Source organism: Opisthocomus hoazin, chromosome 9, assembly GCF_030867145.1.
Source record: "Opisthocomus hoazin isolate bOpiHoa1 chromosome 9, bOpiHoa1.hap1, whole genome shotgun sequence".
In the NCBI taxonomy this organism is placed as follows: domain Eukaryota; kingdom Metazoa; phylum Chordata; class Aves; order Opisthocomiformes; family Opisthocomidae; genus Opisthocomus; species Opisthocomus hoazin.
Window position 1 is genome coordinate 26,603,987 of NC_134422.1, and position 27,793 is coordinate 26,631,779.

The 27,793-nt window shown below is 38.6% G+C and overlaps 1 protein-coding gene across 1 annotated transcript in view; it reads right to left on the minus strand.

Moving 5' to 3' along the window:
- The window catches only part of PDE11A (phosphodiesterase 11A), a 140,161-nt gene that overhangs the window by 102,581 nt on the left and 9,787 nt on the right, over nt 1-27,793 (minus strand). Inside the window, exon 2 of the mRNA XM_075430867.1 lies at nt 21,840-21,998. Within this exon, the coding sequence (XP_075286982.1) occupies nt 21,840-21,998 (159 nt within the window). The remainder of the gene's footprint in view (nt 1-21,839; nt 21,999-27,793) is intronic.

Here is a 27,793-nt window from a genome sequence, read left to right on the forward strand (position 1 = left end):
TGCCATAAAGTCAAAGGAAACTGAAACCATGGGTTTCCATGCCAGAACTTCATCCAGTACGTGGACAAGCACACTGAAAACTGAAGCTTTCACAGTCATCCTGCAAGCGTGTGCTTTATGTGATGACAAATGTTATGCTTCCTACCGTAACTAAACAGGCTTGTCTTGTTACCAGCAGCTACACTAGAGCTAGGAGACTATTTGCAATAAATAAATAAATACCCATGAAGTTTCATTTTGAATATAAAAATCAATTTCCTGCTGATGTGTTCAGCATCCATTTAGACTCTTAAAAAAAGCAAGTTACACTTGAATTTATAGGTAGTTCATATTTATGAAAAAATCTTTCCCTTTCCATACACTGTATGAAGGCAGACAGTGGGAATGGCATTACATTAACCATACCAGTAGCAGACTGATACTTTGTGCTTATTTTGTGTGTTCCCACAAGCGTAAGAGAAATATGAAAGGGCAGCAGCCAGTCATCCTATGCTTTTGGGATTTCTGAAGGCAAAAATCAGGTCATGAATGACTACAACAGACACTTCTGCAATTTCTAGATATGTGCAGGGAAGCTCTTCAAACACATGAGTTGCAAGAGGACTGGTTTCGTTGCGGAGAAGGACCTATTTCTGATCACAAGAAAATTAAACACAGATAGTAGGTAAAGATTTAATATTTATATTTTGATAGAAGTACAGAATTTTACACATTGATGCCCTCTCTTCCTAAGTCCATTTAGTCCAATTGTGATTGCGAGTTGGTTTCATTAAAGGGAGCGCTAGATTAAGGAAGTAAATATTGCTTTGAAGCAATGTTATTTTATTTAAGGAGTGTATTAAGCCTCACCACATTGATCCGAGCAGAAAACAAGCAGGAAGAGATTTTTTTTGCTGTAAGTGCTAACCCTCTTTGAGTTAGCCTTCAGACAAAACCTTTCTTCCCATCTTCCTCAGGGCTCTGCTACTTCTTAGTAGTATGTGCCCACAAAATCATTATTTCTGCTTACCCAGCCACGTACCAGGTAAGAACCTCTGTTTTGGGCTGTGACAAGTGCACATCAGTTTGGGGACATCTGCTGACTTGAGCCTCATGTTCCACAAGAAGCCTAATTGCTTCACATGGCTGTCAACAAATGAAAAGCCCAGTGATTAAAGCTACCAACTTTAAGAAGGTTTAGCCCAACATTTGACAATATCAATATGCACATTTATAATGCACTTACTATGCCATTAACCAATGAAAGGAAAAGCACTCTCCTTGTTTTTGATATAAAAGAGTGTTGTGATTGTCTCCCTGTGTTTTATGGTGTGAGTCATCTTGCATAAAAAGTCCCTTGATTTCAACTATACTGCAGAACACCACATTCATTTACTTCCAGCTGCGTGGAAGTCTATAATCTGAATGTCTGAGAGCTCTTTGGATGTGAGCTATTGTCCATTCGTACAGTTGCTAATATAACTGGCTAATGGTATTGAACCCAATTGTTTGTGTTATTCTATATAATACAAAATACAACTGGAGTCCTAATTCAATAGCCTTAAAAGACGCACAGAGAATTAAAACCTCATGTGGAAAACAAATTGCGTTTCTCAAAGACTAATGTAGTACTCCCTGCAAATTAAAAGGTGACTTTTTAGTTAAAGGGGACAAATTCTGACCTTTGCTTCCCCAGTCCCAACTCAGGAGACCACTGATACCTTTTCTCCCTAAGTCACATGAGAAGATGCATGTAGGTGGAAAGCAGACACACATGGGTGAGAACTGTATGCATAAACAGATGGGACAGTAGCACAGAGTGCAAGGTGCAATTTGGAGCTCTTACAGGCTGCAGAGACAGCCCAGAGAAGCTGCAATAAATTAGACTTGCTGAGTTTGACTGTTCTAATGTCCACTAAAGATTGCAGTGACCTCCAGAGTACTGAACAATCTTAAAAATTTAGAACAACCCCTCATTCCTCTACCTCCAGGCTGAGCTCCCCTTATAATAATGCTTCTGCCAGGTACAACAGATTCTCACCTAAGGACTGCAGATTTGAACCAAACTCTGTCCTTGGTATGCTCTCAAGTCAGTAGAAGTTACCAGTGAACAGGCCATTTACAATCACGGCTTACAACACCTATAAAACCTTGTCCTCTGCAAGAGTGGTGTGTTGTATAACTCTAAGCTGCATGATACCTTGCGTAATTTTAGTATTACTTATTTATTATGGCTTTATTAACAATCGATAGAGGTATACCTAGTCCCTTCAGTAATGTAAAAAATGCAAAAATCTGCTTCAAAAAACCCAAACAGTAAGGAAAAACAAATGGCAGTGGAAGGTAATAGTGAAAGCCTCTCAAAATAATGTGTGCAGATTTAACCTTGGGCTCCTGTTATCATCAGTAGGGTTTGTATTGCTATATCTGTGCAGCATCGAGTAATATTTTGTTACTACATTTTAATAATATTGCTAACAGGGCATAATTCATCAGTAATGCCTTTTTTTTCCTTTTACGAAAGAATACAATTGTATTTGTACAAAGTCAAGGAGAATTTCCTGCCCAAAAGAATCCACGTCTCCACAAAAGGAAGGAAAAGCTTTCTTAGTGTGAATCTACGTCTATGCTCTGGGATACGTAGTGTGTATGATGAATAACTATACAGTATGCCAAAAAGAGTGCAAGAAAGAAAGGTATATTGAAGTATGCTAATCCAAAAAATATGAATTGGGAACAAAACAGAATTTATGGAACCTGTTCCAGAAAAAACAAAGTATTCCAAAGAACTGGCTTTAAGAGTACTGCCTGGAAACATTAACCATGTTAATACAGGAAAATCATCAACACAGTTGGTTTTTTTGTTTGATTGGTTTTTTAAGTATTAAAAATAATGCACAAGGAAAACACATAGTATGTTCTTGATAAAAAAGAATCTCGTACACTGTATCAGGACACTTCTAATTTATTGTAACCACTAACATACAACTGCATTAATGCAAATGTGGCAAACAGAGGTATCTACTTATTTTGTTCCTGGAAAGACTAGATCCAACTTTTAGCCTAATGCTACGATCCTGTGATTACCTGAGCCAGCCCCATCTACAATCTTAGCCTAGTTCTTAGAGGTGAAGAGCCTGCCACTTCTACAGTTTCTCTGCTATGACTACTATTACGTGATTTTTCATCTTCCCTTGACGTTCCTTTTTGTAGCCTACTTTCAGCTGAAAAATTTATAAAGCACAAAAAATTAAATTCCCTCAGAGTCTCCAAAAGGTCTACAGAAGCCTACGAGAAGGTCATCAGACACGTATTGATGACATCCCATGTGTCATGTAACACTTCCTACCATCTCTTTGGAGAAGCTGCCTCCTGCTTGCTGCCTGTAAGGCATCTACCATACTGGGGTCTTTGGTCCACGAGTGGGGCTTATAGCTAAAAACACAAACAAACAAACAAAATAAAAAAAAACCAAAACCGTACAGACACAGGAATTAAAGGCACACTTTTTCAAAAAAGATAAACCTATGATGTACCTAAAAAAGCTGAGGATTCATCATCTTCATAACACTTGTACTGAAAATTTTCTCATTAGATTTACCACTCTTATTATTCTCGAGACAATGTAAATAATTACCTAAGCCATTCAATGTATTACATATGATTGCCTAAAGAGAAATCACAACATACAATAGAATTTAGTTTAGGACTGTTGAAGCGCAGCACATATTAATGATGATGCAAAACATGCAGTATCTTTACTTACAGGTTTCGCTTGGAACTTGCATGCAGTGAGCACCTGATAAGGAGCTGTGTTGCCCAGAAATGAAGCCTTGGCCTCCCACGCCAAACTCCAATCCAGGTGCTGCAACGGTTAAACCAATGCGTAGGCTCAAACCCTGTATTCCATGTTTTCAGTTGACCAGTGAATTTTATCTAGAGTATGTTTTACCTGGAGCACTTTCCAGCATTCAAGAGCCAGCTAAATATCCCATATAGACATTACATCTAAGCACAGAGTTAACTTCAGGATCTCCTTGCAGCAGTCCTCTGCAGGAGAAGAGATGGTGGCTAAGAACAATAGTTCAGAGAGCTAAGAAACAACACAGGATAAACTGGGAAGTCTACCTAAGAAATAAATGGCAATATTTCCATTCTAACTGAAAAACAAGTACAGTATCAGTAGTAGTTGCTGCACAGTTTAAATTGTTTAAACAAAAAAAGACTTAAGGGTCTTAAAAACACATTAGCTTCCATATCAGAACAATTACCTTTTATTTTGCTCTTTTAAGCAGACATAATATCCCAGAGCACTTCGACAACCCAATTAGGCAGACTAATCCATCTCTTTGTTTTATGGATTGCATCTTTTTGACTATTTAATCTCCCTCCCTCTCATATACTTTCCCCTGAAAGGCACTAATGTTCTGGTAATCAAAGCTGCCAGCTACATACAAAAAGCAAGAATGAAGACGTGACTTCCTACAGAATTTCATAAGCTTTCACAAAAGCTTGTTACTACTTGTCTGTAACTTTTTACCACACAGTTACCACCGATGCAGGGGACTATGGCTGAGGGATGAGAGGTCAAAAACCAGAGTATGTTAGAAGTTTGTTAAAACTCAAGTTCGAAGAACCAACTACTCTGAAATATTTTTGCACTTAGTATCCTGAAAAATGCTTTGTGAAATTATTAGTACTGACCAAAACATGGCAAGAAGAAAAATTAAGATACATTTGTATCCTAACCTAATTCCCCAAGAAGACTGAACTGAAGGGGAGACGTTATCGCTCTCTACAACTACCTGAAAGGAGGTTGTAGTGAGGTGGGTGTTGGTGTCTTCTCCCAAGTGATTAGCGATAGGACAAGAGGAAATGGCCTCAAGTTGCATCAGGGGATGTTCAGATAGGATACTAGGAAAAACTTCTTAACTGAAAGAGTGGTCAGGCATTGGAACAGGCTACCCAGGAAAGTGGTTGAGTCATCATCCCTGGAGGTGTTCAAAAAAACAGGTAGATGTGGCACTTCAGGACATGGTTTAGCAGGCATGGTGGTGTTGGGTTGAAAGTTGGACTTGATGATCTTAGAGGTCTTTCCCAATCTTAATGATTCTATGAATTTAAGTCAACATCAATTTTGCATCTTAAAAGCGAAGTGTGAAAGCAAACATTGTCTTCCTAAAATTCCTGAGGCTTTGCCTGTTATTTCAAGACAATTTTTCAACAATTAAAGTTACCCATATGCAAAGCTCTATTGATGTCAGGGTTGATTTGTTGGTTCTTTGGGTTTGGTTGTTGGGGGCTTTTTCCTCCCTTTTCTTCTTTTTTCTCCACAGTACATCCCTCGTTGTATATTTAAAGTTATACAACCAGCCCCTCAGCTATGCTATTATTTAGACTGGCAAGCAGAAGACAACCTGCTATCCTGTGTTGTTTATCTGCACCACAGATGCTGTGATGCAGGTTCTCCACTACTGGTATCATGACCAAAATTGTTTTTCTTTGTATCTGGTGGATCCTTTCCCTTTCTTAGTTTCTGCCTATGTTTAATAGATGAGCAGCCCCTCTGCTGATCTGTCTTACAAAGTGCTCCACTTTGTCTTGGCAAGGCATAGCCACTACTTCCATACTTCCTACATACACTCAATTTTCCTCTTTATTTTTTAACTTTTTATTAGATACTGTGCCTACAGTTGTGGTGGGGTTTTTTTATTGCTGTTTAATTTGCATTGCTTCCTTTAGGTTCCTGCATGACAATGGTAAGCCAGAAAGTGAGGAGAAAATCCCTTTGTATTGCAGAAAATTGAGTTAGAAATAAAACAGTATCACATAAATGAAAATCAAATTCAAACAGAGACAGGATAGCAAAACAAAGGAAAATTATAAATAATAGTAAAAAAATGGTAAAAAGGCTTAATAAATAAGAAAGGCTCAGAAAGAATGGACCTATTGCATTGTACATCATACAGATGAAGTAAACTTTGTTGTTCCTGTCTGCAAATAATTTAGTGGGGACACAGGATAATCTACATCCTTGTATTCACTTCCAGTAAAATCTGAAAGTCAAGACATACGATGTTGTATGACCAACAGTGCCAGACTGTGATAACCTTCAGTAGCAGCTTTCATTGGTCTGAAATCTAGTAGTCCTTTGAACAAGAAGTAGTTGTTCTAACACCAAAGATGTTGTGGAATGACCTTTTCTATCATGAACATGTTCAGCATCTGAGTGAGAATTAATGCATGCTGAGCTCTACCAAACAGCAAATCCATTGAGATTCTTATCCCTTTCACAAAAGCACCCATGTGCACAAAGCATAGGGAGAAAACAGACGTTAGCAAAAGGATAGCACCAGGATAAGAAAATGGGAACAGAGGAAAGACAGGCTTCATGTACAGCACCGGGGTACACTGCCTATTGCAAAGAGGATGATACAAGTGTTGAAGTGGGAGAAGGAAAATGAGAGAGCCATAGACTGAACCATAAACTAGAAAGCAGAATGACGAAGTTTGAGGATGCAAGTTAAAAAAAAAATTTTTTTTAAACCACAGGGACAGCGTTGGACCCCTCACAGCACCTGTGATGCGTATGCAGATATTCATATCCCAGCTTACAGCCAAATGTCAAGGCTTCCTTTCCAGAACTTTCATGTGCAAGAGCTTGACAAAGAAAATATTTTCAGAAATAGCTTGAGAAAAATATATTTTGAGTGGATTAAAAGAAAAAAGGCAAAATTCAAAGGAGTTTCTGCCCAAGGCAAAAAAATCAGCATGGAAACATTCACCTTAAACATCGAAAATGTGATAAAGCTATAAATAATCGAAAAATTATCTTGTTGGAAAATATTCAGCTACTTTCAGCATCTAACAAAAGAAAAGGTTGTTCAGCTTTTAATAATTGATGATGCTGCCAGACTGAAGCAGCAACGTGTGCAGAAACACTGGGTAGCTTGGTTGATGAAGAGGTAGCTATTGAGTGCAAGGCATTTCTTGGCTCAGGTAACCAGAAGACTATTTTTGAGTGAAGATGCCTGAAGCGCACTTGAAGTCTTGCTTTAACTGTCTGAGTCCATTTTTGGATCTCATCATCTCCTCATCTGGTCGTCTTCAGAACAACATTGAGAAGTGGGAGGCAAGTAAGGTCACAGGAGATCTAGCAAAACATTGCTCAGAAAGCAAACATGACCCATGGAATGCAGTTGTGAACATGGTTTCAATTCTGGCAGTTACTAATGTTTGAGTACTTCAGCCTACATTAAGTGAAGTCTCAGTTGTTTGCATGTGATAAGGACATTGATGTCAAAATGAACCTCGTATGGCAAGTTAGTTGCAAACTATGGAGCAAAAAATCTTGATTTCTCTTCCCATGTAAGCACGCGGTTTTAGAGAACTAACTCTGCTTCTCCAGTACGTTGGGCAGAAAGGAGAGGTCTCTGCAGGTGTTGTCAGAATTAGACGTCCAAGTAAGTGAAGCTAGGTTTATTCAGATCTCGACGTAACACGAGCGTGAGGAGCAGCTTCAGGCACAAGGCTGGTGCCGTAACGCCTCGCCTCCACTTGGTGGCAGTGCGGACAGGCGCGGAGGCTGCCACCGCCGGCCGGTGTCGGTCCCCCCGGGGACGCGGAGCGCGGGTCTGACGGGGGGAGCTGCAAGCGCTTCAGCGTGCCGAGCCCGAAGTTGGGCTGCACTGATGTGGAGTAAATGTCTATCAGAAAACGTGGAAGAAGCATGAAGATGCGTAACTAGAGTTACATTTAATTAACGCTTACAAAACATGCTGCCATCTTTCAGTGCTAAAAACGGACTGAAAATACCAGAAACACTAAGCTAAAGGAGAGTCGCAGCTTATCTTTGGGAGGCACTACTCTAGTTGTACGCGTTCACCTAACTTTCTACCATCACAGCCAGGCAGGAATGCAAGCCACTAGAGGGGGCGAGACCCTTTGCTGGTGGCACACGAGCGCTAGAGCGAGCCGCAGAGCGCAGGATGCTCTCTCCACCCCTTGCTGCTTTGCCCTCAGCCGGAGTCTGCCCAGCTTTTTACTCCCCCAGCCCTGCCCTTTCCTGCCTCCACTTCTCCTCTCTCTGCTGCGAAAACCTGTCTGAAACAGACAAGTTTCTGCATTCCCACGTGTGCTTCTGAATGCTATTTTACAATCCGCCCATTCTCAGGGTCCTTTGTGCGACAGTAACTGCAAATGAAAGTTATAAGGTATCGGTATGCAGCTCTGGTTAATGCGACAGCACCAATCACAACACCACAAATCTGAGTATTAATTCAATAGTCCCAGTGCCAGACTAACCGGGATATGATAACCATACCACTGGGCATGGCGACAGATACTCCCAGCAGCAGCAGCTGCTGCCCGTCAAGCAGAGACCTCTGTCCTCCAGGAACAGCAGAATGCAGGATTGAATAAAAAAATTAAAATATTGCAAGAAAAGTAAATGCAAAATAATTCCATTAAAAAAGAACTCCACCACAGTTCAGCTGCTATAACTCTGCCATTGTAGAAGATGCATCCAGATACACAATGTTCTGATTATTGCTCCTGACACTCACTTCCATAGCTTTCATAATCATATTCACATAAAAATCACACAGGCTGACTAATTTCATGTTAGATTACAGCAACTATCCCAGAAAAGTAGGTTCTGTTTAACACAGTATCTCATGGACATTTTTAAGTTGGATATTTCCAGCTTCATCGTATTCTACTACAAGCATCTAATATCTAAATTGATATTTTTATACAAGAAAAAAAATAGATCTTAGTATCTGACTTGACATATCTATTCTCATGCAATCCACAAAACTGACAGCAGAAGCAAAACAGAAGGCCATGCAAATTAGAATACATTAAATTAGAATCAATCTAAATTATTCATCTCTAGCTCAGTTTTCATTAAAAGAAAAAGTCTAAGTACCTGGGGAAACAATAAGTGAAATACTTTGTTTTAATGTTCAGTGAGCAAGATGATCACTGAGTAGTTAGTCAGCAGTAGAATTCATTTTATTGATTAACGTATATTAAATCATCCTTATACAGAGGCTTATAAAGTAAGTTCCTCACCATTCTTTTCCACTATTTCTACTTTGAAAATCAAACCTAATTTTTAGAGATTATGTGAAAAGCTGTAAGAGGTTGAGAAAAAAAAAAGGAAAAAAACCCACCTGCCTTTATTCTTCCAAATGTAAACATCAACAGAGCAACTTCAAACCTCGCAAGACTGATGGCTGAGCATATGAAATGCTCAAGCTCATTCCTCCAGGCTCTCATGGTGGCTCAGATTTTCACATCTCACTGGAATGGCCTCTGCTTCCTGTGTATGGTGATTTACCAGAACCCACTTCAGAAAGATAAAATGCTTTCATTTGTATATGAACTACTTGGGCTGGCAGCAACTATTGAGTTTATCACTCAGGGGTCAGATTTTGTCAGATCTTTGTGAGATCACACAAAACCAGAGATCATCTCCACTTATAAGGAAAATTACAGTCTCTACACTGAAGTTTTGGAAAAACATGCAATTAAATGCAGTATTTTGTTGCTCTAATTTGTAAGTGACACGCTTCTTGCCAACCTGATGGTTTAACAATTCTGCAGGCAGACTTCAGCTTTTATAAGTCATCCACATCCCTACTGCTCTGCCAAATTTTGCCAGCTTTTTGAAGTTCAGAATTGTTTGATATTCCTTAAGAGACCAGAGATTGGTGTTTACCCTTGCAACAGCACTGTTATTGAGGCCACATTTCAGCTGCTGTGCATGTCCAGTAGGGTAAGAACAATCTTTGCCATCCCTGATAACTGACACTTCTGGACATAGAGGATTAAAAGCTCATGACTTTACAGTTTGAGTTGAAGGAGAAGCCCTGAAACCGTAGGCTAGAGCAGATTATAAACTTTTTTGGTGCAAGCACGTGAGTATGTAGCCCCACTAACCACACTCAACGTGTTTTCCACTGTGTGTGACAGAAAAGGAAAATTCAGATTGTGTTTACGGTAACATGTCTTGGCAAAATTCCTTCTTCCAAAGCCTCCTCTCCTCAGCAGGAAGTAGTACCATACTCACAGCTGTTCTGCTCTGCAGGACAAGTCTGCAGGGCTGCTTCAGCTCAGACCACAACACCTGGCCCCACTGTCCGGCACGACATCCCGCCGACACCTCACCACGTGGCAGCAATGACAGCCTCAGCTCTCAGATCCCCACAAGTCCGTCACCACTCAGCACGCGCCTCCCCATACTTGAGACCCCACGACCCAGCCCTGTGACTGGGCCTTGTCCACTTCAGCTCCAGGACATTTCCACGCACCTCCCAGTTTAAGTGCATGCCACAACATTGGAGAGCTATTATAATGCCAGAGAGCTACTATCATCAAATTTGCCTTGTAACCATGACACCAGCATTGCAAAATTCTAGTCTGTTTCTATACAGCAAAAGCATTTTTGTTTTTCTTTTTTTAAATGAAAAAGAAGAAAACAAGACTTGTTTTTATCCATTCTACCACATAGATAGCAAATTGCCAACAAGTTAATACTAAGGTTAAATTCATGTCAAGTTCAGTCTAAAGACTGTAGCCTTGATAGCTGCCAGTACAAATACTTTTTTGTTTCGCTAAAAATGTATGCGGATAAATATTCTAAGTAAAAGGGTTACCCACAGACCGAATTGACAGTTAAGGTGCTGACTCACAGCTTTCACAAAGCCCTGTTAAATGAAGTGTTCTTCCCGGTGACCCTGCCTGTATGACTATGCTGTTCACAGGAAATATTTTGCTAAACACAGTTTGCTTACCCTGTTAAGAGTTACCTGAAGTGTACTGCATAATTTCCTTGCTGAAATCTCTGACCACTATTCATGATTATGAACAATGTGGCTCAGTTACCTCTGACAGCTCCAACAACGTTACAACTGAATAAATCATTGTAATATTGATTGTTTTAACGCTAGTTCAGTGTTTGCCAGCTAGGTGAGAGATGCAAAATCATTATCATTAGTTGTTTAAATTACTTTAGCTTTCATAGTTCTAGTCAGCTTTACTCTGAACATGCAATCTTGCTGCACAGTGTTGATCTTGTTGACTAGCTTTCACTGGTGACCTGAAGTTTTTTTAATGCTGTGTTGTAGAGGTTTTTTTGTTACAAACACGACACTTCCTAACATCCACAGTGATTCAGGGAGCTCTACAATCTTTCCTAAGAACAGTAACAGTTTTTGCTAAAGTTAACAACTGGCAAAGTAGATTAGCTAGGTTAGATGATGAACAAAACCATTTGTTTTCAGTTTTGTTTTGTTTTTTTTTGTTATATTCCATTAATGCAGTGGCATCAAGATGCCAACAAGTCATGAAGATCTGCCCCGGCTTTCAAAAAAATGTCTGGGCATACCTCACAATTTTACACCAAGAAAAGTGCAGTTCCTGCTTTTTTTTTTCAGGCTAAAGCATACAGAAAAACGGTTAAAGTGACTTCTGCTTCTCCAGACATGGAAAGTACTGACTGTAACAGCAGACCAGAGGCACTGCCCAGGGCTCTGGGGAGCAGGCACCTCTTCTGCCAAAGCAAACAGCTGCCTGCAGGGAAGACTGTTGCTCCAGGTGGGAACTTCACAGCTTTTAAAGGCTGAAGATTTTTTAGGGCAAAACAATTGGCATGAAAATGAATAGAGAATGACTCTTCACTGTGTTCACTAAAAGCAAAACAAGGAGGAATAACATGAAATTAATGGAAGTCAGGCGGCACTTCTTCACACATGCAGGATGTTGTGAAAGAAGCTTGCCTTGCTTCAAGAAATGCCTGAATAAATTCATAAGCAGAAAATCCCAAGCGTGGTATCAAATACAAAGATACCACATCTGGCCCTGAGCTGCAAATCACGAGAAACTGGTGGAGTACAAGAGAAATACCATCCTGTGCTTGCTTCATCCCAGGCATTTGCTTTCAGCAGCTGACAGAGAAAGGTCACTGGGTTAGACAGACCTTTCATCTGAGGTGGCTAATCTTTTCTTAGGTTCCTGTGAAAGAAAAAGACAAGAGTTTTATTCATTTGCGGCCACAGAATTAAACTGACATTTTCCCAGATATAAGGGAAATGCATTCCTAAACACTCCTAGCAAGCATTACAGCTACACTGCTGCTTACAGACCTCAGCTGCTGGGGTGCAGACATGAATCTCTCAGGCCGGCAATTGCAAAGACAGCATGGAGGAGGACTGAGTTCCTTCTAATGTACAATCAGGAGTTCACCAGTTATAGACCAGTTACACTTTTGCAAACCAGTCAAGGCCAGAAGGGTGGCACAGTTTTCATGGAGATGAGAAATCTTATATGTAAAGCTGAGACTATTAAACAAATAGCTGAAACTGATTTTTGTGAAATTGCTTTGGTTTTTTCTAACCAGATCTGTCCAGATTACAGCTGTGGCATGCAAAGAAAGCATTCAACAAGGCTTCAAAAAAAGGCTGAGCTCAACAAGAGGGAAAATAGATTCCTTATTATAAAGTAAGAATACGTAAAATGGAAAGTCGGATGGTACATATGGAACCACCTAATGCCATTTTTAGAATTATATTTCAGAAGAGACCACTGTAAAGTGATTTGCCCAAGGGCACGCCATGAGTCAATGCTAGAACAACAGAATACTGTTTTAATTACAGTTTCTTATGAAGCCTGTAATAACACGTTGAAGGTCAGAGGTTGACTTAATTTTTAGCAAAATGATTTGCTAAGCAGTTTTCAACATTTCATCATGTAACCTATAGCTACAGACAGGCTCAGCATCACTATTCCAGTGGGAAATACTTTTGATGGCAGGAACTGCTGTAGGAACATTTCATTCTGCTTCAGGAAAGATAAGCAATTCACGAGAGATGTGAAATGTTATTTTCTAAAAGCATATCAAACCTTGAAGTTATTATGAAGAACAGCTATGGAGAACTGAACAGACTGACAGAAGTTCAGAGAACACTTCACTGGGGACAAAGTCCTCCCATCCAGCCCACAGGGCACATCTTCAGTAATTGTCAGAAATGAAGGCTTCACCAGCTGCCAGCCAGAAAGGTTTTCTTTTACATCCTTCTGTAATGAGGCCCCAATGCAGGTTTCACTTGAAAAAAATAAGATTTTTCTAATGAGCCATTTGATCAAAATAATTTAGTTGGTTTAAGGGAGTTTTGCCAAGAAAAGGAAGACAGCTGAATGTAGAAACTTTATTCCTTAGGTAATGTAATAACATGATTTTCTCCAGAAAAAAAAAAAAAAGCTTTTCTAGTCAATTCTTTATATAGAGAGTACTCAAGTGTTATACTGTAACACAAATACACATCATAGTCCTCAGACTATTTTGTGGAAGGCTTTCTTTCCGCAGACAGATAACCAAACAAAATTCTAATCCTCCTGAGCCCTTGCATTATTGTTATTTTGGTATTCAAAGCATTTAAGTGAAAATTCTATTAATAAAATGGTAAAAGTAATATTAACATAACAGTTTCTAGTTATTGACGTGTCTGAAAATTACCACCAGAACTACAGAACTCTTGGCTTCTGGGCTTTGTGTTGAAAACTTTTCACTATTCTACTTCTCATTGAAGAACTTAGTGTGGCTGCACAAAGGTCAGGCAAAGGAGTCCCATGATCACTGCGTTTTGTTGCATTACCAGTCTTTCTGCAAAGTCTGTTCAAGTGTTTGGCCAACGGAGATTTGAACTGCTTTATCCAGGCCTGCTGCAACCCCTTGTGAATACCAATGAAAGGGGGAAACAGAATAGGCTCCACGGCTATTTTTGAGCTTCAGAATTTGCAGGAAGATCCAAAGGTCTCTTAGTAAGACTTAGACAAGGTACTACTGAATGCTTCGTAATTAATGTCTCTAATGGATCATTTATCCTCATAACTGCTATGGAATTTTGTCAAACAGGAACAGAAACAACAAAAATCACTGCAAGTATAATTTGTGATAACATGACTGAACTACACATGAAGGAAAGCAGCAATATGTGTCCTCAAATGCTTTTCTATTCTACAAATACTTGATGCCATCATATCCGAAGAAAAGGGCTCCGATTTCCCAGGAAATCAACCAGGCTGCTTCCACAAACTGCCAAACAAAGAGTAAAAAAAACTTGATAACTCAGACTGTAAAGCACTGCCTGTTACCATCAGCCTGCTGAAGGCTCAGGGCTCTGTGTGTCTATTTTAGACACTGAAAACGTCTTAAGACCCTACATATTTGCAGAGGCCACCTTAAAATAACCATTACAATGCTACCTTGGTGATTCTCTAATCCACTTGAAATAGTTGATCCAAGAGACATGAATATCATCCATGTATCTACTGGATGGATTTAACATAACCTGCACATAGCTTTAGGTACATAAATACAGCAGCTCCCATACCGTGATTAGATTCAACACAGTTCTTGTAGAGCTGAACAGAGATGAGGTCCAACATGGGAAAAAATGCATACAGAGTTATTTTGTGGGCCAACCAGATTGTTTTGACCACAAGCATTCAACAAATATTATGAAAGTTTTATTCTGTCTCATGGCTCTGTGTGGCTCCGTTTCCAGGACTGACTACCATTTCTAAATCTGATTACCTTTTTCAAGCTCAGAGGTGACTTCAGATTCCAGGCAGCTGACAAAGCATCTCCTAGAAAAAAAAATTGAACTTTTCTTGAAGGAGACTCTGACCTTTGTTATGTTGGGGGGGGTGGGGGTGGCATAACAACCTCCCCAGTGCTCATCTTGTCCAAATCCCCTGCAATGAGGAAGGACATCTTCACCTAGATCAAGTTACTCAGAGCCCCGTCCAACCTGACCTTGAATGTTTCCAGGGATGGAGCAGCTACCACCTCTCTGGGTAACTTGTTCCAGTGTTTCATCACCCTCACTGTAAAGAATTTCTTCCTTATAGCTAGTCTAAATCTACCCTCTTTTAATGTAAAACCATTACCACTTGTCCTATCACAACAGGCCCTGCTAAAAGTTTGTCGCCATCTTTCTTACAAGCCTCCTTCGGGTACTCAAAGTCTGCAGTCAGGTCTCCCCAAAGCCTGCTCTTCTCTAGGTTGAACAACTCCAACTCTCTCAGCCTTTCCTCATAGGAGAGGTGTTCCTTCTGATCATTTTTGTGGCCTCCTCTTGGCCCACTCTAACAGGTCCATGTCCTTCTGTGCTGAGGGCTCCAGAGCTGCATGCAGGACTCCAGGCAGGGTCTCACCAAAGCGGAGTCATCTTTAAGCAGTCATCTTTATGTCTAGTGAATCAAGATGTCAGAGGTGTTTGATCAACAGCACAGTCTACCACAAACTGTGCTCAGCCTGTTGAAGCCCTTTTGCATCCGGTGGAAGGATACAAAATCCAAAACTGATCCTTAACCAATTGCTTTACAGTGCTCTGACCCAGATGAATTTAAGCTTCATAAATAGACATGGGCATGTGATGAAATTCTTCTATGCTAGAAATGGACAGAGGTTTGATGTTTAAAAGCCAATGAAGTCAGCAGAAATTCTTCCATTTAGTTTATTGAGCTTCAAGTCAAATACTACAAATGTTAGCCAAATGACAGTCTAGGTTTACAGACAAGCTCTTATTTGTTGAGGTCTCTCTGTATGAGTTATTTAAGAAGACACAAGGACAGGAAATATGGGAAGACCCAACAGGTTCAGATTCCTGCTGGCAACTACAGGAAGAATCCAGGTACCTTCCCCACTCTCACCATCGTACAAGACAAGAACAAAATCCCAGTCTTCACAAAAAAACCCACGAAAATCTTCACTGAGCTGTTCTATAGAGAAACCCTTCCTGATGCCAAATTTGACAATGTGTTTAGTTGTTTTATGATAACACCTAGAGGCCTCAAAGATGTATCAAGGATTTAGTGTAATATATACTATAAACACACAGAAACAAAATAGCCACTGAGCCTATGAAAATATACATGTATATTTGAAAAAAATAAACAGTTCACCAAAATATCACTGTAAGACACCTTGGCCATGCTTCCATACCTCAGAGGTGAAGATGTCCGATTCAAGTATTATTAACTTCCATTCTCTAAGCAGAGGTATTGACACAGATGTTTTTGTTAAGTTTCAAGCACATTTACAGAGTTCTGTAATTAAAAAGAAATCTAGACTTTCATCTTAACTTCAAAGCATGACTGAATGCATGCAAGATTGAAAGAAGTCCATTCAAATATTTGTCACTGCAGTCATTTGGTGCTGTTGGGTGCAAAGCAGTGGTGTGAAGCTGCTTTGATAAAGCAAACATTCTAGTGACAAATTGTTTTAAACTTCCCCAGCAAGAGAATTCAGCTACTATGATTTACTTTAATCTAGTGTAGCAAGTACCTTTTGAGAACTGTGTCTAATAGACCGTTAGTTTTCCCAGATAGTTGCAGCGCTTCAGCACCTTCATCCTTTAAATGTCTTTTGTTATTTTCTACCTTCTTTCAGCAAATTTGTCTCTTGCATAGGAATGCAAGTGACATACAGGCCACATGATACCTTTGAGGATTATACCAATTTTAAATAACAGCTTTTGGAGTCTCCCTGCTATGAAGATTTTCAGAGAACCAAGGTAGATGTTAGCAGGAGGTCATCACATACAGCATTACGTGAAACAAATTCTTTACCTAATTGGTTTCTTGTACTCCTTTCTAGTGGACTCAAAGTAATTTTCAGGTGACTTTCTTGGTAAATTCCACACATTCACAGAGCTGGAGTCATCATTTTCACAACAGTCAGAGATGTTTACCTGTTCTGGATCACTCCCTTCCCTAGCAGTTTTATTTACAGTTGATTACTTCCCTAAGATAAAGAAACTGACCTAACTAACTTTGAAATTGCTACCTACCAGCTACTCTAAGTCCATCATGCAAAAAAACTCATAGAAAACAAATTAGCAGGTATAGCAAAATCCCTGCAAATTATTCATCACTATGATAGACCCAGTATAGAACATATTCAAGCCTTAACTAATATGGACCAAGAAGAGAACATTAAATTGGGCAATTTAGAATAACAGGGCTGCTATTAGGCATGTAAGAAATAGAAATGCTGAAGCATGATAGAACAGTATCTTCAAGCCCCCACAAACCAAACATACACCAGCTGAATCCTTGAACCAGGATATACATACTTCTTAATAAAACTATCCACAGAGCAGAGATAACTAAATCCAGTTCATTCTTTCCCCTCCTAGGAGTGATCTCACTGCATTCAAGCTGCTGTTTTTCAGTAAGCCAAGCAGGATTTAATTCAAGCTGGCTGTCTCAGGTAGTTTCCCCGCAGTCGATTCACTTTGTTCAGGCTAGGAATACGTCAGAGCCAGAGAGAACCAGGACGTCAGTTTAAGCGACAGTGGAGCTGCTGGTGCTGTTTGTTAAGGCTTTCTGATGCAGCATTAGATTTGTTTTGGCACTGCATTTCAGAAGACTCTAAAGGGCACACAATAATCTGAACTACAGACTGTCAAGCTCTTGTCAGGCCAAGTTTCTCACCAGCCCTTGAACAAATATGACTCACCAGCAAACAGCACAAATACCTACATGAATCTTCAGGACAGTACTGGGAAAGCATGCAGGATGCACAGATCTTTTCAAGGGTTTAGTTTTTTAACTTTCCTACTCTATGTCTGTGCAGATGAACTGGTGTCTTCATTTGCAAAATGCATGTAAAAGTGTATCAGCAGCCTATTTTTCAAAAAAAGTTAACAGTTACCCAACATAAAGTAATAGCGAGGGTTGCTATATGAAAGTAATAAGGTATTCAATTACTGTTTGTATCGCACTGGAAATCTCTGAAAGCAGTCTTTTCAGCTGAGCCACTAATGTTGGGGAGACAAAACACATTGTGTGACAGAACGTTTTCTCTCGTGCCAGTGGCTGTCAAGTCTAATTCTGCATTTACAACAATGAATTGGCTGAAACATCCCTTACACCAAAAGGAGAAAAGAAATTTGGCAGTGGGAAACAATCATTACATCACTTAGACTCGTTATTAGTGCTGTTATTAACGCCATGGCCAGAGATGTAAAAGAAAAACCTGAAAATCTGCCATGAAAAACAAAACTAGAAAATCTTTGAAATCTAATACTCCATTTTACATATTGCAAAATATAAACTTGGTTACAGCTTGGGAGCATTAAAAACTCCTCAAATCTTAAATATTTTATTTGCTCTTCACTTCCTGAAAATAACTAAGAGTACATAAAAAAGATGCTAGCATCTACTTAATTCTAATTGAAAACATAATTCTTTGTTTCCTATTGACTCAAGACAGTAGTGCCCCCAAGTGACATTTCATTATACAATATAGTCTTGTAGCTTTGTAAAAAAAACCCAACAGCATTATTTTAATTGCTTTGCACAGTGCTAAGAGAGGATAGCTACTTGCAAACAAGAGTCAGACTTAAGCGATACCGACATTTCTTTGAGAAGGCTTGGAGGGGTCAGGAGGAGGAAGAGGAGGAGTAATTTCCATTTTCTAACCAGTCTGAAGCTGCTAATTGTCAGAAATTCTAACATCAACATAAAGTTGAATTTATGTCTTTTTCCAGCTACTCATCAAGCTTTTCTGCACAAACCACCTCAATACCTAGGTAGTTCTTTACTTATTTTGAAAAGGATTTCCCTGTTTTCACTTGCACCTTTTTCCTCACAACCACTTTTGCTGGTATTACAATTTAAAACTGTTTGCTAATCCTGCAAGATGTTCTCCTGGAAGCATGTGGTCTCTTGCTTCCCAGAGGTATATCATGCTTTCTAGGTTATCAGTGAGTGAAAAAACTTAAAAGCAAAATTTGGAAATAATAGCACACGGACTGCCAGGCCTCATTAAATTTAAGGTCTATTACAGGGCAAGATAATGCTTATGTTCTCATTTATTTTTCCATAAACTCTACACGTGAGAACCCATTGAATATATTCTTGAAGAGCTCTAACACCCAGACTTATAATTATAGCAGTGATACAAACGACTAGTAAAAATAATATAAAGATGGCAATTAAAGTACGGGCAACTTGCTGATTTTAGATATTTAGCAGTCACTGAATGGAAGCAAATGCCACAGACTCAATACTGGCATCAAATATTTACATTAGTATCTTTATGTAATACAAAATTCACATATATACACAGTTGTTTTGCTAGTTGAATGTATGATAATCAAGTGTAGTATTCATTATAAAGGCTGCATTTTAAACAAAATTCCCTTGACACAGAGAGTACTAAGAAAAAGAACTGCAGAAAAAAGCCTGTTCAGAGAAGGTCTCATTTTGTTTAATTTGCATTTGGCTACCCATTGTAGCACACACTGCCAGATTTGTATTGTATGCTAATAAACCAATATTCAACATCCAAGATTTTCAAGAATCAAAAGTAATTCAGAAGCAAACTAGTAGTCACACAAGTTTAGATAACTTAAAGGAACAATTTAAGAAATATCGGGTCACTTTAGATGTCTGAAAAAGCAGGATCTCAAAACCGAGAGTGATTCTGCATAGTGATACAGTTTGAATTAAATAACTTTTAAAATAAATTACACAGACATCTTGCAGAAAAAAATTAAAAGCTAATGATTTTTATGGAAAAAAAAGTTTTTAAGCTTTGCACAGGAAAATTGTCTTTAATGTGGTGCTAAAATAGGTGATACGGCCAGAGATAGGACTGTGACTTTCTTGTTACTCAGCACATTGAGAAGAAAACATCTAACCAAGAGATGATGCCAGATATATATCCACACTGCAATGAGTATTGTTCTTGTAATGAATTTTTCTGTTTTATAAAATTACTCATAGTGTGGTGTGAAGAGTAACCACAGTCAGTTGGCATTCATAAAATTTTTTAAAAGCTCACTCTACAGTACTATGTATAACTGGGGAGCTGAGCCATCTGTATTGTCAAACCATAAGCTTTCTTACTGTTAGCCCAATTTATTCTCCACTTTATTTGTTGAATAAACACTCCATTTATTTGTTGAATGTATTTTAAAGATTATAATCCAAACACGCCTGATCTTTCCACTTGGATCCAAATGGCTAGTTCTTAATGAGAATCTGAATCTTGAAGTTTAACAAGAAGTCAACAAGCAGCTCAAGAGCACATCAGAACAGTATATAATGTTGAAAGAAATTTAGGAAAAGCACCAAAAGCAAACAGTGGTACACAGCAAGCAAGCTGGCTCTTCACTTGTAAGTAGGTGCTGCTAAGAATAACTGCTGGAAGACCTCCACCTGATAGCAAAGTTGTGCTATGCTAAATAATCTAATAAAAATATAAAGAAATATTTCCTCATAACTATTTTCTATTGGAAGACATACGATAACCATTACAAGGTATAAAAATAATCAGTACTCATTTTTAACCTCTCTCAACTTTAATGCACCCACTTATTAATATCTCACTTGGCAAACATTTTCCTACCTGGACTGCAAAAGGTTCCTTCACATACTGAAATTTCAAAAAGGCAATCAGTTTTGAATTACTCCCACTGCACAGCAAACCAGAGTACGATTCTATTAACAGACCTTATTCATATAAAGATCCATATTCTTGTGTTCACCAAACAATTGTTTCAAGCTATGAAATGGTTATGCACAGTGCTCTAAATGTACTGCTGTAAGTATATAACAAGTAAAAGTAATAGTAATAGCAACTTCAAGAGTAGCCAAAACTCTAATTACTGTGGTTTCTATGGAAGACAAGTTTGATTTATTCAATATTTCACAGCCTTTATAAACCACTGTTAGTTTAGCTTTATAATGCATTTTGTTCATGTCAAGATATCTTGATTCTAGAAATCAACTCCATGTATTTAGATGAACCAATGTGACAGGATTTTCCCCTTCCAACAGGCATCTTCCTTAACATCTCTTTTTGTTGTAGCACAAACATGTCAACACGTACATAACACACCAACCGTGGCTCTGCATCAAATATTAACTGCTTCTGAATCAACACAAAGAGCATTCAGGGGCAAAGTCTGCCTCTAACCACACTTCCACAAAAATGAGATTCAAAACTATTTTAATACACAGAAGTGTAATTTCCCTATTGCATGCTCAAAGGCAACTCCATTTCTCTCTCCTGGCCAGAGCACTGCTGTTCTGTTCCTCCCTAGCTTGCTGCACTCCAGCATTCTCTCCCCCAGTAATCTCTTGGCTTCACACACATTTTCCCTCCATGCTCAACTGTACACATCTGCCTTCAACAACACCATTTCCTATTGTTCCCACTTTCTTTAATTCAAGTTACCTCCTTGTGGGTCCTTCTATTCTCCTGCCTTTTGAGCTCACTTTACTCTCCAAATTTCGCTTCAAATACACACCTCGTGTCCCCTTCCTGCCCTCTGTGCCCTTTCACGGGCATTTGCAAGTCTCCTGTATTTTAGAATAGCATGAAGTTGTATATGCATAATCTCCTCTAAAACACAGTTTCTTTTTTTACGTCCTACAGGCATTTATCCCATGGAAAGCACTAAGAGAAGGTGGCGATTTTTAAAGTCAGCAAGCTTAGGAGTGTCTCTGTGATAGTTTTCTGCCATGAACTTATTCTTATAGGTAAGTTTTCAAAAATTGAAACAGTCTTCCTTTTAAGATCTACTACATGAAAAAGCCTACATAAGATTTAGAGACCATTAAGTTGAAGTTTCAGCCACAAGACCTCCCACGTCTACAGAGCAGACACGTTTTATGTTTAGAACAACAAAAATGTACATTTTATGTTAAGCACTTCTAAAAAAACATCATTAACATGAGCTATGCCATTTACTTTTATGGCTTAAGTATCTTTCAAAGAATTTACTGCATTACAAAATAAATTAAGAAAAAAAACCCGTAAGTAAAGGTAGTCTTACTTTTTCATCATCATCAGAAAAAGGGGCACCTCCAGGAGTCTTATTTATTGCTTGGGCAACACCAATAATCTCTCCATCACTGTTTCTTATGGGCATGCACAAGAGTGACTTGGTCTTGTATCCAGTCAGTTTGTCAATCTCGTCATTAAAGCGACGATCCTTCAAAAGAAGATAAGGAAGCATTAGCATGCATGTCATACATCGAAGCTCTCTTCAGGCAAAGCAGTGTCTTATATTTTCAGTAGTGTTATGTTGTTGTTTCTCTGTTATTACCCCATTCTTTAATTTCTAGACTAGAAATTAGAATCAGGCACTGATCTGGTATGTACTCATTTCTAAAGAACTCTGGATAGGAAGTCACCATGTTTATTCCAGAATGGAGGCAGGGGGTGTCAATTAGCTGTATACAGCATGGACAGCTGCAGAATTAGGACTTCAGTGTGAAGTAGGGGGCATATCAGCATGACACTATATAGTCATCCTAAGTAGCTGTTTTTCAGAAGTTTGTGGCAGTTCAATCTGCTCAGTGACCGAGATGTGCTTACATACAAGTTGCTCTACTGAGCTGTACTTACTCTTTACTGCCTGATACCTGCACCAAACAAGAGAGCGGCTGAGTTTTTTGTGCACTGTAAATTACAGGTTATACCAACCTTATAACTAGTACATGAGAAATACCAGGAAGAATCATTTTCAGGCAGAAATTGCAACACTTAAATTTATGTTAGTTAAGCACTACATAAGCCATGAAACAACAGAAGATTTAGTGGAGACTGTCTCACAATACTAACATCCAACTAAATCATTATGTAGCGGGCTGAAGATGTGTGGGCAAATATCTGGGTAGTCTAAAGGTTTCTAAAATGTAGTATACATGAACTAGAGTATTTTTTCATGAATCTGCAGTGCTGTAAGGGGCACATTCAACAACACAAGTCATTAGTGTTAACAGAACAAAACAACTGAATCTCCACAATAAAAAGTTTACCCTTAAGCTTTATATGGCAAGTAGCAATCATTTATTCAAGAATTTTGCAAGTATAATTTCTTGCGGTTTTGTTTATTTTCAAATTTTGTTGGCCAAGAATTGTATCTAATATCATCATCAATAAGTTTTTTTATTGTTGTTACATGGAATTTTTGAGGCATTATTTTATATATTTTTGAGGCATTATTTTATATATTTTTGCATCCGCTTGCATGTAGTTTTTTGAACACTGCATAATCAACTATGAAGATTTTTTAATCTATTTTAACGAATGCATATATATAAAATCTCTAAATCGTGACTGAATGAGTATGCTTTTTCAAAGAAATACATAAAACCTCAGCTTTTTCTGGAAAATTAAGTACAGGTGTGTCCCTACTTTAAAAAAAGCTCCCCCCCATGCCAATACAATTGTCAGCATACAGCTTAGCCAAAGACATGACTCCAGGAGCATATTGTTTGGATTTGCAGTTTAACCTTCCTCTGCAGGATACACGCAGCTAGTTACCTCTGGAGAAAGATTACGCCATATACAAACAGAAGTGTTTAGAAGACGTATTAAGTACCTTTTCATATGACTTTCTATACTTGCTAGAATAGTAAAAAGAGCTTATAGTACTTTTGATCATTAAACAGTCTCAAATTTTTCTTAAATATGTGAACATTTGTAGTAAGCAAACAGCTGAGAGCAAAACTGAATTCTTAGCAGAAAATGTCTTTCAATATAGATTGACAAAAACTAAAGGGAACTAAATATGGGTCATTTGTTTACGCAGCAGTGTGCAGATACCCATTCTCTGGAACAGTACAACTCAAACTGCAGATCACAGAGTGACTCCAAGGAGGCTGCAAAGTTCAGAAGAGGTAGTGCTAACAGCATCTTTGTTCATCTTGGTAGACAATAGTCTTCAACAGCTCTTCTATCAGCCAGGGAGGGAATTACTGCTATGTACTAGCAGCAGCACCATTCCTCCAGGGTGAAGTTAGCATTTATGCTGCAGACAATAGTTACAGCCAGTTCTGACTCCCCTAACAAGAAGGAACTGAGCTGTTCTACAAAAATAAGCATGAGTTTTGTTTTCAAAAGTGTAGACAATACTGGCTGTGAAGTAACATCCGTATTTGTCTCAGGTGATGAAAACAATCCATATAGTCCTTAATCTAAGATAAGATTTAATTGTGATGAGGAAGAGATAATTCATCAAATCTTTACTGAAGCTAAAAACTGATTAGTTTTTTTTCCTGGAAATTTTATTTCTGTTTTTATTTCCCTGTTGTCAATTGCAGATGCTACAGGAATAGGCTGGTTTAGTCACCTCAGAAGAGGCACAATTTAGAAATGCTCTACACTCACTCATCATAAAGTTTAACAAATACATTTGGCTATTTTATTACTTGTTGTAAGTTTTCATACCTTTCAACCACAGGGAATTAATATCAACAGTGGTATTCATATACAGTTTATTGTGTGGCAGAAGAGCACTATATCAAGCTCTTGGGTTTTTTTTTTATGCCACTATTTCCTTTTGTTCCGTTTTAATTCTGTAACTTCATTAGGAGTTGATGTTCTTCCTTAGACCTATTTCTGCCTCTGGAGTGTATTAAACCGTCTTTGCTTCCATAAAGACCAGATTACTAATATTCAGTCTTTGATACGGCTTTGATGAGCTTCCCTTGAATTATTTGTACCTAACAACTTCCTTCGGAGAACCAGAATCCCCGTGATGAATGGGTTTTAATAATGGCGTCAAGGGCCCAGACGTGCCTGATCTTGTGATCTTTCTACATGCTTCTGAACACTCTTTTATCAACTTCAATAGAAGCTGAACTGTTCTGCACTGTAGAGAATCCTGCCTAGAAAGGGATGCTTCTTCCACAACAGAAGAACGTGAAATACAGTGCACTTCTCATACAGTAAGCTTCACCAATGAATAAAGGAAACAGTTCTTCAACTAATTCTTGGTATTGTCTGAACTACTATTTCTAATCAGCTATTGCTGCTGAAATATTGATAATATGCTTTGTGTTACTGAAGTGACAGTTCCTGGTCTACTAATTTTGTTCCAAGCAAAACAGAGTACAGAGGCAAACACAGAAATGACAACATGCCTTGACTAGTAATATTGTTGTTGATATACATCTCATGGGCCTTAAACTCTCACGAGGGAGTTTAATTGAAAAAGGACAGCTGTTGAACAGACCAAAGCGAGTTGTAATTCATTTATCTGAATACACTCAATTAAAAGGGATACATTATTGTAAGGCAAAACAGAGATCTGTGATAAAACTTAGGAAAACATGCTTGCGTTTACCTGACAGTTTCGTCTCAGTAACAAGGCTACCTATAGTGGGTATTTTAATCCAACCGTAATTTACAATCCTGTGGCATACGTAGTCATTGCCTTTTCAAAAAGCCTCAAGATTAATTCATGAAAAGCTGTTTGACCTGCAGTGGATGGTGGCACACAGGACAGGGGTTTGTGAACCTGTCTGAACTGGATATATACAGTAAAGCTGCCAGTGTCAGGAACAGATTTAATGATGAGCTATCAATCCTGTGCTCCTTAATGGATGCAGTGGAGAACCGCAGACACGGGAGGGATTAGCAATCTGGAAAGTGTTTTTTAAAGCACAACTCATTCCTGCTATATTGCTTCTCCTTTCAAATGGATTTAGGCAGTTTCCTCTTTGTCTCTTGTTGGGACTGCTACACTAGGAGAAAGGAAGCACAGGGATCCTGGAGCAATCAGACAGCCTTAGTCTGGGAGCATGCCATTCAACAGAGATGCAACAACATGTTTTGGTCTTCCTGCCATCTGATACCAGATTATCCACTTATGCTAGAGGACTGGACTACCTTTTGCAGAAGGGTATTACATCTCTGGAGCAGAGGCTAAAGATACAATAAGCACAGTACAGGGAAGTTAATGCATTTAATTGCAAAAAGGAGACATTTTTGAGGAAAAACCTCAACAAGAACTCTGTAAAAATTAAAAATCATCAAGCTGAAGTGAAGCTCTATCCCTAACCTTTTGTACAAAAGCAGGCAAGAATTTTATTTTGGTGACATATGGGAAAGCAATGAGGAAAGATATGTAACTGAACAAAATACAATACTATTTCTGGCAACTTTAATACTGTTGAATCATGTAATATACACATAAGAAAACTGTATGACTGGATGACCTGCATTATGTCCAAAACCTCTTTTTTCCCCACACCCCCCTTGCTCTATCACTTATTGTCGTAACAGGATGTACGTGGCAGGATCTAGCTGAGAGGTTTTACTCGGTTTAACAGCATCAATAAAAACCTCAATGCCCAAGTGTGAACTGTGGAGGCTGGGAAGCTTGTACAAAATATATGTCTACCTCCCCTCACAGGGTAGTAACCTTGAGCAAGGAGGCCTGTTTAGCAGCCAATAACAAAGCTGCTAAATCAGAGAGAAGCCCTCTGTCAGACTGCAAACGTTTTGTGATACAAACTGTATCATCCCACGTGTTAGAAAAGCCTGCCGCACAACAGGGTCTTCATCTGCACTGGGTTCCCGAGTAGTGAGGAGTATCAATGTTGATAATACCGATGCAGCATTTGCTTTAAACTTTCTTTTACAATCAAGACTTACATTCAGAGATTAGAGACAGACCAGGTACAAGGTACTCTTTTGAGAGAGAGCCTTCACCATAATTGTACTGGAAGTATTTTCATGCAAGAACACTCAAGAATTACAAGTAAAGTCTTCCAGTGACTCTTTAAAGCATTACTAAAACCAAATGCAATTTCTTTTACTGCTTTGGTTGTATATAATGAGCTTTCTAGATGCCAGAGACATTAAAAATGTGAAGAGTGAGACACTTTTAACTGGAATTTCACAACTGCCGACAAGGAACCATTATTCTGTAGGATAAACCTTATCCTTGTCTCAAGTTATTTACTGATTGTAAATTCTTCTTTGGGAAAACACTACCCTGTAAAAGTGATATTCAATCAAGACACAGAAGAGAGCAGGCTTGATTTGTCAATCCAAGTGCTGGTATTTCAGCTGCTTGCACAGTGATACTGCAGTCCCAGTTCTTTCTGGACATATTTAAAGTTTGTCAATAAATGAGAAAAGACAAAGACATCTTCATACTTTTGTTCCATAAAAGATTAGATTAAGGTACGGACAGGTATTTTCCTAGGGTTCTGGAATCATGTAACATTATCAGAATCCCAACTTCCATTTAAAAAAAATACTAAATTTCTAGTCAGAAATGCTACAACCTGGAACAGCAGTTGTGAGCAGCACGAATTCTTATCATTGCGCTGGTAGATTCAAAGTCACTTTTCTAGATCTTCTACCTTCATCATATCAGATGGAAATTCATAATATTGACCATGCTTACAAGATGTGATCCCATAAGATGGTCATTATCTTGATGTGCCTGAGGTTTCAGGCAATTTGAATCAGGACCTAACCAAACATAGGCATTAGCCTATGTTAAGTCCTCCCAACTGACCTCTGTATTCATAAAATCAGTCTTTTATCTGACTATGACAGCTACACATATAGTGGGCAAGGACTGGAAAAAGTCATATCAGCTGTTTTATTGATAGAAGTGGCAAATGAGACAAATATATTAGGGCCCAATCCTCTTCTCTTTTATATCAATAGCAAATTGACCATGGATCTGAGGTCACTAAATAACAATTATTGAGCATGATTAAACCTGAACAGTTACACTTAGACGATGCCTACAAGAAATAAACCATGCTGACCAGGAAGAATAGGTGAAACCTCATTGAAAAGTCACTATCTCTATCATTTAGTAAAAGGATCCACACATTTCCAACTAAAAAAATCTCTTTTCAAAAAACTCTAAAGACATGCACTACTCCACAGAAGGCCACAGAGGGTCTCCAAAACTCCAATGAAACAGTCAAAACAAGAATTTTGTTCTTGTTTTATTTTACTTAAACCTACATC